This window comes from Pavona decussata, unplaced genomic scaffold (assembly GCF_977016875.1).
Source record: "Pavona decussata unplaced genomic scaffold, jaPavDecu1.1 SCAFFOLD_72, whole genome shotgun sequence".
Lineage (NCBI taxonomy): Eukaryota > Metazoa > Cnidaria > Anthozoa > Scleractinia > Agariciidae > Pavona > Pavona decussata.
In genome coordinates, this window is record NW_028145491.1 from 4725970 (window position 1) to 4742545 (window position 16576).

Below are 16576 nucleotides of genomic sequence, written 5' to 3' on the forward strand. Positions count from 1 at the left end.
AGATTGGACCGTCACTAAGTCCTCATGTGAGCAATGGGAAATCTAGGTTTTAGAAAATAACTGTTGAACGATATCGCAACAAGTGCAACAAAATAGCGTTTTCAATCGCTTACTTGTGGACAGCAAAAACGAGTGAGTGTAGACGGGGCCTGAAGGGTAAAGTTGGATCTATTTCAGAGGAAAATAAGTGTTAATGCCCAGGTTGTTTGCCTTGTTTTCCGTTACCAGTACATCCGAGTTGCTCATGACACGGATCCTGAAATGGCTCTGCGCCTGCTCTGTAAGGATTGGAAACTAGACCTACCCAAGCTACTCATCTCTGTGACCGGTGGCGCCAAGAATTTTGTACTTCATCAAAAACTGAAGCAAGTCTTGAGGCAAGGACTGCAAAAGGTATTACCCAATACGTACTGTTTAATGTTAATCTTGATGTTAATACTAATGTAGCGAGCAAATTATGAAGTACGCAATTGACTCCCTTCTTAGACCTCCTTCTCAGTCTCAGTCTAGAGGTGGGAACGATATGAAAACAATGCCTCCATCAAAACGTTAGAAGTCTTTATTAAATCAGTCATAACACACGTGTGACTTAACAATCAATAACCAATCATATCCAGAGGGTGAGATCGGACGTCAGCAAAAACAAGGCGCCTCTGACTGCCGCCTCAGTCCATATGTGATCTCACCCCACCCTCCCAGACCAATACACACAAAGACCTGACCACAACGCCGGGAACTACGTCCCCTACATCTTTACAAACAGTGAGTGGGTTCTTTAACGTCCCACAGAATTATTACGAACAAGGGTTGTGAGACGGGACCTACGGTTTATCGTGCTTATCCGGAAGACTAGAAAGTCTAACCATTAGCAAATGTCATTACAAAGGCAGCACTTTCTCCTCAGTTATTTAAAGACCCTGAGTGGTGGTCCGGCCGGGGTTTTGAACCCAGGACCTCCCGCACGGTAGTCCGGTACTCTACCAACTAAGCTAACCGGTCGGGTTTATGTTATGCAACATTGATGTAGCTATGTTTCCCACCTTGCTGAAAATTTAAGGGTAAAAAGGCCTTTACGATCCCCCACCGTACCCCCTAGTGCTCACTGTATGATTTGACTGTATGAATTTAAAACTGAGCTAACGCTTATATGATCAATCAACTAACTAGTAAATTAAAAAAGCAGTTTCTCTTAAGACCTCTTAATATCTGCTAAATCACGGGATTGAATTTTGACCAGGTTTAATGAAAACCATAGCCGAATTTCTTTACTCTACAAGAGAGCAGTTACAAAGAAGAATGACCCCAAAATACATCCTTATAGGCAAAAAGGGTAAGTAGAGTTACTTTAATTCCAGTATAAGTAGCTTTGTCATTCAACATTTCGCTCGGAAAACATTAAACAATCAGTACTGGCCAGATTTGAATACAAATTTTATGTCAAAGAGATTGCTTTGTGTCCGCAGGCCGCTCAAACTACGGGTGCGTGGATTATAACTGGTGGCACGAACACAGGTGTCATGCGTCATGTGGGCGAAGCTGTGCGGGGTCACACAGTCATGTCGCGTGGTGCTCAACTGAAGGACAATGCTCAACAGGTCCATCTGATAGGTATAGCGACATGGGGAATAGTGGACCACAGGAAGCAACTTGTCCGCAGACAGGTAGATTGAAACCTGTTTTACAAGCCGGTTACTAATCAATCAATCAATCAATTAACCAATCACCGAGAAGCTTATTTATCGAGGTTTGGCTCTGGGCATATGCAAATCTAACAATCTATAAACCGCGTTGTCCTAATGGAAGTACGTGAGACTTTTACGAGAATAACTCTTTTGCTACTTGGAATTTCATCGATGCAGTAAAATATAAGTAAAACGATAAAAACGGAAAGCACCTGTGAGTCTCGGATTACGACATTGCATTTCTGTTCTCCTGTATGATTACATTTATAAAGCCACGTAGCCAAAGGCGAATGTTTTCACAGCTATTTCAAGTTCGTGCCTCAGACTTTGTATGGTAACATACCTGTGGACACAGGGAAGAACGTTTTGCGTTATTAGATCACTTCTTTTCGTAAGTTATTGTATCTGTGTCATATTTTCGCAGGAGGTGGTGCCTTATCAGATGACGTCCAGTATGCTGTCGCAAGGCGCATGCCTGGACAACAATCACACTCATTTTATACTAGTGGATGATGGGACAGTTAACAGATACGGAGGAGAGATTTCATTTCGTGCCAGTCTTGAGAATTGTATCTCACAAAAACAGATGGAAAAATCGTGCGGTAAGAAGAACTAAAGCATCCTACAGTTGACTGTTGAGAAAACAAAGACTGGTAAAAACTTGACAGTAAAGTAACATATGAGCTGATCCTGTTGTTTGTCATCACAGACCGATCTCATGGGGTGCCTGTTGTGCTTCTTGTACTCGAGGGTGGGCCTAACACCATTCGCACGGTACTAGAGTCTGTGACCAGGAATCCTGCTGTACCAGTTGTTGTAGCGGAAGGCAGTGGCCGGGCGGCAGACATTTTGGCATATGCACATCGTTTTATTTCTCAAAGTAGCGGGTGAGATTTTCTTTTACTAAGTAATTCTTAAAACTACAGTTCATTGCCTGGCAATGATTCGCTGTAATTTTCAGTTTCTCGGCTAGGCGTTTGAGAAAGCAATTGCAGTCGGCTCCCATAATACATAATATCATAATACATAAAATAACAAAAATAATAATAATAATAATAATAATAATAATAATAATAATAATTTTTAGATAAATATAATAATAATACTTTATTAGTAGAAAAACAAACAACAAATTCAGAAAGGCGATAAAAATATCGGTGTCGGGAAAAAAAAGAAAAACGCTTCATAATTCTGCAGTTCATGCTAAGAATATCCAAAAACTTTTCGAAGACGTTGATCGATCAATAATATATACAAAGTTAAAAATCTTCAAAAACAACAATCAGTGGAAGGCTACCAAGAAAAATAAGAAAAACTAAGAAATAAAATTATGTCCTCAATGTTTTTAACGGATATTTGCTTGTCCTTTCTCGATGTCAAAGTCAATGTCCGTCAATTCTAGATGGAATTCTCGTAGCTCGCAAACGTCTCAAGCATAGTAATGCTGATCTCAGCAACGCAAAGGACACCCTTGCCCTGATCCATGACATAGTAGTTGCATACCTTTCGCCAGTCTTTGTAGCAACTACCTCAGCAAGCCTACTATGGTATCGCTTGCATTCCACCGCCATTCCACCTGTCGTGCTAAAAACTAATGGCGTGAATGTGGCTTGCTCCACTTCCAAATAATAATAATAATAATAATAATAATAATAATTATTATTATTATTATTATTATTATTATTATTATTATTATTATTATTATTATTTTAATTTATTTATTTATTTACTTATTAATAGTAAACCTTTATTGATTCACCGAAAAAAGTAACATACAATAGACAATTACAAAAATTAAAAAGTAACAAACTAACAAAAAAAATTATAACTGGTGAAGATAACTACTGAAAACAAACTATTACACATGATACAACAACTATAGACCCACACAAGAATAAAAATTAAACAACAAACAATTATTACCTTATGCTCTTAAGAGGTCTCGAATCTTCTTTTTGTCGCGAGCTTGTTCTTCAACATTTTAAGATAGGCAGTGAAACAGAAAGGGTCTTCATTTTTTGCAGCAATATGGATGTACTGTCTGGCCACAAACAGACAGTAGTTAATGCCTAAAAAAGACTGTTTTTCGGGATGAAGGGCAAATAGAATATCACGTTGTTGAAGATTGATCTGCATGTTATTTTAAGAATTCCACCAAGACGTAAACTCAATCCAAAATACTTAAGTAAAATCACATTCAACAAAGAGATGCGTCAACGTTTGACTGCCATTGCAAAGGTAGCATTTGTCGTTGTCTATTATCTTATCTCTAAAGGGTGTATTATTTTTATTGTTGTGGTTGATCTTAAATTGAAAAACTGCGATTTTGACGTCGAGTTAGCTTAAAAGGGAGTCCATGAATGTGTGACATTTCCTCAGCGGAAAAACCTCCCTTTTCAAGCTTGCCCCCTGAGGTGGGCTTCTCAAAAATCTTTTCTGTTAGTATTTGTCTTAACGTCTTACTTGAAATATTCTGACCGATAGAAAACTGACCTTCCTGCAATTGTAACAAATTAGTTGTTCCAAATAACCTCATTTTCCACATCATTCTTGGTTAAGGGAATGTGAGCCACAATCCTCTGCCAGGCACAGAGCACGTGTTTGTAAAATACCGGTAAACCAGATCGATGGGAAAGAGCTTTTAGTGAGAAATTACAATCAAAAATATGTTTTCCTCCAATGTCTCTTAGATACTCAAGTGGCAGTGATTTCCACATAGCGCAATCAAGAGCGGATAGTCTTTTAACCCAAGCTGCTTTAAGCGATTTGTTGATTATATCAAATCGGGCATACCCAATCCCCCCTCTTTTCTTTCACCAATCATCGTTGTCTTTTTAATCTTTGGGTTCTTGTGGCTCCAGATAAAATCCGCAACATGCTTATTAACACTTTTGATAAAATGGGAAGAACGGCTGAAACAAAGGTTAATTTAGGGAGTGCTAGGGATTTTACTATATTGATAATGATGATGATGATGATGATGATGATGATGATGATGATGATAATGATGATGATGATGATGATGATGATAAAATCGTATTAACCCGTAGAAATGTCTTTAATAAGCACATACTGTTATTGTAACAATGAAAATACAATGTGCGCAGATAACTAGTGGGTTTGACAATGTATAACAGTTCGTCACTCGGGACACAGATAAGTGTCCGTTGTCCGTCTTAACCGGTGCCCGTATTAAGCGGGTTAATTTTAGAGAAAATAAATTAGCTTTCCGTCAGGACAAACGAAACTGTCCGCAATATCTGGGTGTCCGTAGAGTGGGCTTCCACTGTACAAAAAGTTCACATGTTCAACAACGTTCAAAGTTAAAGATGCGAACAAACGGGTAATAAAATGAATATTGCCTGAGAGGTCCGCAGTTTCGAGTAGATTCAAATATAGTTGCAGTTGTATTGTCTAGACTTGACTTACATGTTACTGGTCAGTTTTTAAAAAAAACTTTAGAGTGTTTTGTTTTCAGTTATCTTCCAAGTTCCAAGACAGTGCGACAAAAGTAAAGTCATAACATAGTCATTTTTGTTGTAAAGTGTTGGCACAAGAAGATCTCGATGAGATAGGACTTGCGGTCTTTACCATGGTAAGATATCAGATAGACTGTTGACAGGTCCAAAAACCTGAACTTCGTGAGAGCAATGTCCGCAAAGAAAGGGATTTAACTTGCCAAAGAAATTCAGAAAAAATCTTTTTTCTCTCCACACTATCTGGATGTCTGGCAAATGCTGCTGGGAACAGTTCTACTGAAAACGCTTGATCAGTTGAAAAATGTACAAATCACCAGTGACGACTAAAAGAAAACACTTCAGTTCATATTCTCTGTGCTCCAGAAAGTACTGGATTCTCGAAGAGAACAAATTTGAGCCTGGGAAGTCAAATAAGATAAGACCGTATAAAAAAAAATAAATCCACCAATAGTTTACAATCCTACAAAGCAGATCCAGTTAGATTATAGAGTTGCCAACAAGTCGACCTCAGGTATTTTTTCTCGGGGAGCAAGAAAAATAAACGCCCACACACGTGCGCTAAGGGCACCAGTGGAGAGCGCGAGCAAGATGGGGATTAACAGTTCTTTTTTGCCGGAAGCTACTTGACTTGACTACTTGCAATGAGAAACGTTGGACTTTGAGAAAGCCTACCTAGATTAGAACCTGAAAAGTTAAATGGACTACATGACAGTTTACATAAGGTAGCCTGCGTAGACATCAATCAACGGTACCAAGCCTCGCAAATCCGAAACCCCGTTCGTGGGTGAACGGATTTTTTCACATCGTTAGGTTTGCGGCCAAGTGTTTCCTCTCTCTCCTCTGCCCTCCCCTCTCGCTACTTTCGCTTTCGTCCCAATTTCCGCTCGTTCAAACAGCGTAAAATGCACAAAACCCCAACGGTTGACATCGGGAGATGTTACAGAAACAAGCCCATTGGAGTCGTGCAGGCCTATCAACCGCACGTTAACAACAGCCATTGCGATATGACAGCCCTACCCAGTTATTTCTTATAAATAGAAGGTACATAGTCCTGACACCGCTGTCTTTGTGCACCACTGGCCGACATGTTTCATTCGGGCCCCTGGGGCAAATTAATTTTAGCCCTCCCCACCCCCATCCCCGAAAAACCTTTGCTCGTACGCTGATGAGTAGTGTTTCACTTAAGTTTAGTCAGGTGCTTCGAAAATCGCCGTATGATTATGAATTCAATGGGTGAAGGTCAACCACTTTCTTTTTATGGATGATCTGAAACTGTACGCCAAGACTGAGAGAGGGTACGTTGACGATACTAAGCAACGCTACGGGACATACCAGCCGCTACGGCGTTCTTATCGACACTAAATCATTGCCACCCGGCGATAAGCTTCACCATGAAACTGGCCAAAAAAAAAACAAGTTGCCATTCTTGTCATCTGACAATGGTTTACCGTAAGCCAACAAATACGGGTCTTCTCTAGCGCCTTCACTACCAGTGCCACGTGGATCAAATGTATAAGATATATCTCCTTAATCCGCAAAGAATCTAATCGACTCGACCATTGCTACTTTTGTCGATTCAGTGATTCAGTGATGTCACAGGAACAGAAGCCAGCCACGACGGACGTGTAAGAGAACAAAACTGTCATTTTATTACCGTTCAAGGATCACAAGTCATCAGACGTTATCAGAAGATAACTGAATGACCTCAGCAGTAAAATCAGCGTAAACTTGCAACCAGTTTACAAGAGTCCACAAATTGGCGACAAGCTTAAATTACATAAGTGCGTTGCACAGTCAAACCTGTATTAAGCGGACACCCTTGGGACCCTTCCAAGTGTCCGCTTAATACAGGTTGTCCGCTGAAAACAGGTTCCCTTAGAATTCGTCTTAAAAGGGTCAAAATAATATTCCTCAGTATTAAAAGACCTTGAAGGGCCAAATACCACTATCGTGAACGTATACTACTAACTGTGGAATGCCGCCGTATTTCCATAAGCAATGGCAAGTATATGTTATCATTTGTCAGTTTTAATATTAGAAGATGTAAAGCGTAACAGTGTCTATATTGATCGAATTATGTAGAGGTTCACACAATCAAAACAAAAATAAAAGGTCTGTACAAACAATATGGAATGAATAACATATCTGTCAATTTTAAAGCCTCACGGTCCGATTTTAAGGCAGTCTCTTTTGCGTCTAGTTCATGCTCTTCGCCCGAGTTGCCATCCACGTGTAGTCGCTTTCCTGGAGTTAATTCTACAAAGATGTGACAGCTCTTTTGTCGACAAAGTTAAATGACCGATCTGTTAAAACGTGGACAAAAACCATGCATCTTTTTCGCAGTGTCCGTTTAATACAGGTTTTTAACAATAGAAATCACTATTAAAGTCAAGTTTAAGATGTCCGCTTAATAGAGGTGTCCGTTCAATACAGGTTCTTTTTACAGTAAATGTGGGGGAGAAAAAATGGGACTTGTGCTGCTGTCCGCTTAATAGAGGGTGTCCGCTTGATACAGGTTTGACTGTATACAATAGTAATGTGATCTGTGCGATACAGAACATATTATAAGCAAGTAAATTATGATCATCCGGGTGAGTGTAAAAGAAGTACTGTTTGAGGTGACTTTGGGGCGACAACCTGAGCGAAAGTCATCTTCAGAGGAAAGTGAAAAGGGAGAAAAAGAGTTACAATTTAAGATCGTGTGCAATGGGAATCATGCTTCGAACGCCAAGAACTTAAACTAAAAAGACATTGGGTGACCGTGCTTTTTTAGCTGCGGCACCTGAACTGTCGAATAGGTTACCATCACAAATACAAAATGAGCCCAATTTTCATAGATTTAAAGGTTTACTTAAGACCCGTCTTTTTGGATTAGCTTTTTATTAGGACTTTTTAGGATTATGTATATATTATGTTTTTATAGATCCATTGTTTTTTTTTATATAATATTTTTAGTTATGTTGGGTAACTTATTAATGTTGCTAATTTACTTTCATGTAATGCGCATTTGATCATATTTACATGTATTTTGCGCAATATTTTTTATTTTTTTTATTAGCCTAAGACATGCAATACAACATTTACAGTACTACGCACTACTTATAGTACTTACAAAGTTACAATACTTACAGTCTTGCAATACTTACAATATCTTACAATATTTCGCTTTACTTATAATATTTATAGTGCTTACAACAGTACACATACATTTAATAGAGAAAAAGAAGCCAAAAAGATAGATAATTATATAGTAAATAAATAAATAAATAAATAAATAAATATACTAGATAAATGAAAAAAAAAAAACGTTTAGGGAAGTTAAAACAACTAAAGAGAAGGTCTTTGTAGCAAATATATTTATAGAGAGAGGAAAGTTATATTACATTCTCACTTTTCTATATATTGTAATGTTGGAATTATTGCCATTTTATATTTTCTCGTTCATGTTTTCGACTTGATTGTTCTATTGTAATCACCGACCGGAAGCGAGTCTCAGTATTATTGTGAAATCTAACGTCAATCACTTAGGGCGAAGTGACAGGGGTCGGAAATAGAAGATCAAGTTCAACCAATAAGATTAGCTTTATTACAATACGTGAATGATTTCTCTGTAATCTGAATGTACGCGTGCTAGTGACTGCTTGCGAGGGAGTGAAAAACCTTGTGAAAAATCCAGTGAAGGAATACAAATTTGAAAACGATATTTTCAAGTGTGGTTGTTGTTTAGCGAACGGGACTTAACAATTGTGTTGGCAGCAATCGGGAGATTCCCAACACAAAGTGGCACCTCTGACGGGACAGTGATCGGGAGACAGCAGCGAAATTCTTAAGAATGGAGAAATTGATTGCAGATTTGGACACACAGTTAAAGTTTTTAAACTTCACGCGAACGAAAGGTCAGGCAATCGTCGAGAAACAAAACACAGAAGGGATCGAACGGTATCGTGATGCGCTTCGGGCGATCATGAAAACAGTGGAAAGCCAGAAATTGCAAATTGAGCAAGCCAAGTTTGCGAATGGCGAGGCACCCAAAGACGTCGCCGCATGGAGCTCCGAAATTGGAGAACAACAAGCCGCGGTCGACGAAGAGATCGCTCAGTTAACTAAGCGACTAAACGAACTGATACTCGGTTCAACCTTAGAAGCGAAGAAATGCGAAGAAGAGCTCGTGGAGCAAGCGCGTGGGAAACAATTAGATTTCGAAAAAGCGCAGCTGGAGCTTAAACTTGATCATGATTACGAAAGAAAGATCGAAGAAGCGGAAAAAAGTCACGCGTCAGGATCATCTAGTTCTGCGAAAACTGCGAAATTGCCAAAGCTTGTAATCACTAAATTTGGTGGGGCATTAACGGACTGGCCACGTTTTTGGAACCAGTTTGAAGCCGAGATTGACCGCTCTGACGTTCCCGGCGTGACAAAGTTTTCTTACCTGAAGGAACTCGTGGAACCGAACGTGAGAACTCTCATCGATGGCTTGCCGTTTTCGACGGAAGGATATGAGCGAGCGAAAACTATCCTCAAATCTAAGTACGGCAAGAAAAGCGAGATTGTGAACGCCTACGTTCAAGACATCATGGCCTTGCCGACGATAACTGGAACACGCCCCTCGAGGATACACGAGTTTTACGAGAAGTTAGTGTTCAACGTCCAATCCCTGGAGTCGTTAGGGAAATTGCGAGAGGTGAATGGCTACGTAAGGATGTCAATCGAGAAGCTAGAAGGAATCAGAGGCGATTTGGTCCGAACAGATTTGGCAGGACTGGGATTTTCCCAAGTTCGTGGACGCGTTAAGGAAATGGACGGAGAGAAACCCTATCCCAAAACAAGAGAGGCATGAGAAGTCAAGGGATAAAGAAAAACCGCCCTATCCACGCAAGCGATCGTACCAGACTCAGCAGCGAGAAGAAAAATTGCGTGGATGCGTTTATTGTGATAAATCGGACCACAGGTCAGCTGATTGCAAAACAGTGAGCACCCTCGATGATCGGAAGCAGTTGCTAAGCAGCAAGCGTCTTTGTTTTAACTGCACTGGAAGCAGACACAGGGCAGCGGATTGCAGGATTCGTTTGGTGTGTCAGCATTGCCAGAGGAAACACCATACATCCATCTGTGACAGGCTAGGTGAGCAGTTGATGACAGCAACCTCAATGGGAAACTCGGCCGTGATTCATCCTGTAGTAGTTGTTGAAGTCCAAGGTGTTAAATGTCGAGCGTTATTGGATACGGGCGCTGGAAGGTCGTATGCTTCAGCAGCATTCTTGGATCGCCTGCGAATTGCTGAGAGCGGTGACCAAAACAGTGGAGATATTCAAAGTACAAGTCAGTTCAACGAAGGGAGAGTTTAGCCTCGTGACCGAAGAAACTAAAGTTGACAAGCGCCGATAATCCGCGCTACCAGCAGTGCCTGGCTAGGTATAGCCACTTGAAAGGAATTCATATGGAGGACACAGATACCAAGGATTCGCTACCAGTCCACCTCATTTTGGGAGCCAGCGACTACGCAAAGATCAAAACAGAAACAGAGCCTCGTATTGGGGCCCTTGGTGAACCAATTGGAGAGAAAACCAAGCTCGGTTGGACTATCATGTCCCCAGGAAAAGAAGTGGATTTGTCTACGATGTTCTTCACACAAACCTCGAGTGCAGATTATGAACGATTGTGCAGGCTAGACGTGTTGGGATTAGCAGATTCGTCAGTGGGTGACCAGAACGAAGTCTATGCGGAATTTAAGGAGCAGTTACATCGCGATCCAGCTGGGTGGTATGAAACTGGGCTGCCATGGAGAGGAAACCACCCACCGCTTGAAAACAATGAAGCCGGAAGTCTTCGTAGAGTAAACACCCTGGTAAGGAAACTAAAGCACCAAGGAATGATTGAGCGCTACGACAAGGTTATCAAGGACCAAACAGAAGAAGGAATAGTGGAACGGACCACCGAACCAGTAAAAAGCCGTGAGTTCTATATACCCCATAAGGCAGTCGTCCGTGAAGCAGCAGAAAGCACGAAACTTCGTGTGGTCTATGATGCATCGGCAAGGGCAAACAAGGGAGCACCTTCACTAAATGAATGCCTTAACCCGGAACCACCGCTTCAAAACCAGCTTTGGGGTGTCCTGGTCTGTTCTCGATTCCACCCAGTGGCCATCGCGGGGGACATAAAACAAGCATTTCTCCAAGTCCGTATTTGCGAAGAAGGTCGAGACGCGCTTAGGTTCCATTGGCTCAAGGATCTGACCACTGAGACAGTGGAGATGTTAAGGTTCACAAGAGCTCTTTTCGGCCTTACGTCATCTCCATTCCTCCTGGGGGGAGTCATTCAGCATCTACTTGGAAGCTGTAGGTCAGCCTACCCCGACATTGTGAAGGAACTGGAAAGGAGTTTGTACGTGTACGACCTAATAAGTGGAGGGCCAACCAGTGAGAAGGCGCAGCAGGTGAAGTCGACTGCGATAGAGATATTCGCCCAGGGAACGTTTGAGTTACACAAGTGGCACTCGAACGATCCAGTATTAGACTCCACAGCTACAAGACCAGCCGAGGGAGAGGAAGAGACATATGCAAAGGAACAGTTGGGCATACCAAGGAAAGGAGGGGCATTTCTCCTAGGAATTCCATGGGAAAAGGAGAGTGACACCATTGGGGTGAAGTTCCCCTCAGAGAAAACGGAACCTACCAAGCGAGGAATTCTGGGGAAGATAGCCAGGATATACGATCCACTGGGGCTGGTTTCTCCTGTTACACTGGAAGGTAAACTTCTTTACCGGGACGCATGTGAAGCCAAGGTCTCCTGGGATGCACAGTTGCCGATCAAACTAACTCAAGACTGGTCGCGATGGGAGCAGAGACTACCACAGATCTGTACTGTCCCACGGTCCTTAGCAACCCGCCGAGGGGAGATACAATCCATTCAACTCCATGCATTTGGGGATGCCAGCGGGAAGGGTGTGGCAGCTGCAGTTTTTGCCGTGGTAGTCCAAGAGTCCGGCACCAATCAAGGGCTGGTCGCAGCGAAGGCCAGGTTAGCTAAGCAAGGGCTGACAATACCCCGACAAGAATTAGTATCCGGGCACATGGCAGTATACGTAAACCTTGTGATGAATGTGTGTGAGGCTTTGGAAGGTTTTTCTGTGACCGAGAAACATTGCTGGCTTGACAGCACCGTGGCACTTCATTGGATAAAGGGACCTGGTGAATATAAGCAGTTTGTGAGCAACCGAGTGAGCAAGATACAAGCACATCGTGAAGTATCATGGCATCACGTGGGGACGTCTGAAAACCCAGCTGATGGTGGAGGTGTTGCTCATCAAACCCTGTGGTGGAGCGGGCCTAAATGGTTGTCTAACAGAGAGCAGTGGCCGTTAGATATCGTAACAAGTCCGTCCAAAGAATCAATGGTGGAAGCCAAGGCAACGCGAGAGATCTTCGCAGCGGCAATAGCGGTGACAGATGAGCTAGATACCCTCTTGGAGAAGTTCAGCTACTGGAAGACAATAAAAGTGTGCGCATGGGTGACACGATTTCTTCATAACATACGCTTGGCGAAGACAAACAGATTAACAGGGCCGCTAACCACAGAAGAGATTAACAGAGTGAAGCTTTTCTGGGAGAAACGAGTTCCGTCACGGGCGACAGCAGATGAGCGCTATCAAGAAGATCAATTGCAGTTGAATTTACAGCCTAACGCAGAGGGAGTATTAGAGTGTCGAGGGAGAATTCAAGGGGACTAGCCAGTCTACTAACCTGACGACCAACTTTACACAGAGAAGTTAGTTGCCCAAGCTCACCTTGGAGCCCTCCATGGGGGAGTTGGAATTACGATGACAAAAGTGAGGGAGCACTACTGGGTGCCGCGACTAAGAAGACTGACCAAGAAGATTGTCAAGTCTTGTAACGGTTGTCGGCGATTCCGAGCACAAGCATTCTCCTGCCCCCCACCCGGGAACCTTCCAAGGGACCGAACTGAGGGACAAATACCATTTCAAGTTGTCGGTGTGGACTATGCAGGCCCGCTGAAGTACCGGAAGAAGGCGAAGACCGAGGGAAAGGCGTATGTGTTGCTTTACGCCTGCAGCCTAACACGTGCTCTGTTCTTAGATTTACTGCCTAACCTTGAGACCACGGAATTCCTTGCAAGTTTAAAGCGTTTCATTGCACGGCGTGGCCGGCCACAAAGAATTTATTCAGACAACGGGAGAACGTTCGTTGGAGCAAGCAAATGGATTAAGCAGGTCATGCATGATGAGAAGTTCCACGACCTTATAGCCCATCAGGGGATCCACTGGCAATTTAACCTGAGTCGCGCACCCTGGTGGGGTGGCCAGTTCGAGAGAATGGTCGGACTGGTTGAGGCTGCTCTTCACAAGTCAATTGGAAACGGGTTGCTGGGGCGGATCTAGGGGTGGTTCGGGTGGTTCGGTCGAACCCCCTAAACTGAACGTAAAAACGTATAAAAAACGCGTGGTTAAAAAAAATGAACCAACTCAGCTAATAAATCAAAAAAAAAAAAATACTAAAATTGCAGTCAGGGATAGACATTAGAACTAAAAATTTTTGTTTGGCACTGACTATTCTTAACGTTAGAAACAACGTTAATTAAGCATCAAAGACGTTTCGGCCAAACAACTTCGGCCTTCATCGGTTATTTTGAAAAGCCAACTGAATCACGGCTTTGCAACGGTTCACAGTTCTGCGCGTGCTACGCCAGCAAAACGCAACGAACGGCAGCCGCGCGTGTTTACATGAGGCCGGGTTTTGTAGACATCCGGGATAGCAATATGTTCGTTTCCCGCGTGGTTGTCACTTTGCGAATACCAAGCCTCGAGAAAAAAAAAGTCTCTCGTGAAAATTACGAGCCTTGTCTACAATTGTCGCATGGTCAAAGTCTATATTATGGACAAACTGGTTCGCGTGTTGCGCCATTTTGGAGTTATTATCTCCAACCCGAGCTGCTCGTTTATGTTCTTTTAACCTTGTTTCCAAGGCTCTGTCAGTCTGTCCATAATACACGAAGTTGTAATCAACGCAACCGACCTTGTAAACAACACCTCGGCACTGCAAAGCAGAAGGCTTGTCCTTTGGTCTCGGAAAACATGTGCGCTAATAAATATATCTTTGAAAATGATGCAGACATTTTCCCCAACATCCACTGTTTGCTGCGCATTGCATGCACTATTCCAGTGACTTCAGCTGACAACGAGCGGGCAAACAGTACCTTAAAGCTGGTTAAAGGCTACCAGCGGACCACCATGACGACAGAAAGATTGTCTGGCTTGGGGCTCATGAATATTCACCACAAGAAACCCATGGATTAATATGATGTTGTCCAGAAATTTGCAGAACAGCAACCCCGGAGAATGTTGCTGGCTGATCCCATTTCTAAGGAATCATGACTTTTTAATTTGAATGAATTTAAATTGTTTATCCGTCTCGATTATTGTCAGTGTTAAGAAAATCCATCCTTTAAACTACTGTAGTTAGCACAAAAATGGAGGTGACTTTAGAGCAATTAAACCACTTCAAATTGCCCCTGAAAACGCTGGAAATCGCATTTCAGAGGCCCTAAAATTAAAAATTTTCCGGGCCCCGGCCCCCGGACCCCCCTAGGGGCTACCGCCTTCGGCGGGCGTTTATCGGAACCCCCCTTCGTCAAATCCTGGATCCGCCCCAGCGGTTGCTGTCTTGGGCCGAACTTCAGGAGGTACTGTTACATGTTGAAGTCTCTCTCAACAACAGGCCTTTGAGTTATGTAGAAGAAGACGTTGAGATGCCCATTCTCACCCCAAGTTCTCTTTTGTACCTCCAACCGAATGCACTGCCAGAGCTGGAGCTGCACAACATTCAAGACTACGACCTCAGGAAGCGGGCTAAGTATTTGCGAAGATGCAAGGATGCCTTGTGGTCGCGCTGGACGACTGAGTACCTGCGTGGGCTCAGAGAGAGACACCGCCTCAAGCACAAAGGCAACTCCAATTATCCTGGGAAGGGAGACGTGGTAATTATCAAGTCAGAGGAGAAGAACCGTAGTCAGTGGAAGTTGGGGATAGTCGAAGACTTAATAGCGGGCCGAGATGGTGTTGTCAGGGGAGCAAAACTACGAGCTGGCAAGTCTCACATGGAACGGGCAGTACAGCACCTTTACCCCCTGGAACTAACCTGTGACAAAGTGACTGGGACACCTACAGCATCCCTTGACCCGAGTGCACCGACGTTTCGACCCAGAGGGGATGCAGCAGTCACTGCGAGACATCGCATACGGGACCTTGCACAGGATGAACTGTGAACACTTTAGACATTGACATTACTGTCGTTCTAGGCGTAGCCAATTTAAAAAAAAAATGTACATTTGCTCTTTCGAGGCAAATGGGGGGAGGGTGTTGGAATTATTGCCATTTTATATTTTCTCGTTCATGTTTTCGACTTGATTGTTCGATTGTAATCACCGACCGGAAGCGAGTCTCAGTATTATTGTGAAATCTAACGTCAATCACTTAGGGCGAAGTGACAGGGGTCGGAAATAGAAGATCAAGTTCAACCAATAAGATTAGCTTTATTACAATACGTGAATGATTTCTCTGTAATCTGAATGTACGCGTGCTAGTGACTGCTTGCGAGGGAGTGAAAAACCTTGTGAAAAATCCAGTGAAGGAATACAAATTTGAAAACGATATTTTCAAGTGTGGTTGTTGTTTAGCGAACGGGACTTAACAATTGTGTTGGCAGCAATCGGGAGATTCCCAACAGTAATTTTAGGTCCGTTAAAAACTGCAAAAAGCTAGGGTGTGACTCAGTCATTTTCCATGCATATAAATATTTCTTTGTGAAAAGAAGCAACAAATCTAGTTGGCGGCGTAGGTTTCGGTGCACAGCGGGAGAGATTGTATAATTTTGAAATAGGAATTGCTCGTTCGACAAATTTATTTGTTTGTTTTCTGATACATTGAACCAGGACAATACTTTTTGATAGAACTTAATGCTAACGGGGCATTCCAAAAAAGTGTGTTCCAATGAATCAGCGTTTTGACACCATAAGCAGACATCGTCATTTCTAATTTTAGATCTCTTAAGTTCTTTATTAGTTACTAAGGTCCTATGGAATAGTTTAAAGGCAAATTCTCTTAGCTTATTATCAATGGAGATTTTATAAATGTTTTTAAATAATATACTCCAATGGTGGGATAGATCATGACCCCGCTTAGACCAAGACTTCACAGCTGTAGGTTTTGTTGTAACCTTTTCCTGAAAAAGTTTGTAGTAGTCTTTGCAACGCATTTTAGTCAATAGGATTGTCTTATTATCAGAGACATGAAATAAATCGCATTCCTCATGAATACTTCTGTCAGGTATAACATTCTCCATTGCATTTTTCTTTAAGTGATTGGGGATGGCTGCAATAAGTTGAAAATATTGCAAGTAATTA

At 42.4% G+C, this 16576-nt stretch overlaps 1 protein-coding gene and 1 pseudogene across 2 annotated transcripts in view; both read left to right on the forward strand.

Annotated features, from left to right (window-relative positions):
* The window catches only part of LOC146477090 (transient receptor potential cation channel subfamily M member-like 2), a 66169-nt gene that overhangs the window by 12987 nt on the left and 36606 nt on the right, over window positions 1–16576 (forward strand). For both annotated transcript variants that reach the window (XR_014865511.1, XM_085114082.1), the window contains exons 4-7: window positions 229–393; window positions 1464–1661; window positions 2107–2284; window positions 2392–2569. Coding sequence is in view for 1 of the 2 variants with exons in the window: in XM_085114082.1 (XP_084970208.1) it covers window positions 229–393; window positions 1464–1661; window positions 2107–2284; window positions 2392–2569 (719 nt within the window). In the remaining variant the exon portion in view is untranslated. The remainder of the gene's footprint in view (window positions 1–228; window positions 394–1463; window positions 1662–2106; window positions 2285–2391; window positions 2570–16576) is intronic.
* Window positions 10309–15821, forward strand: LOC146477091 (uncharacterized; annotated as a pseudogene).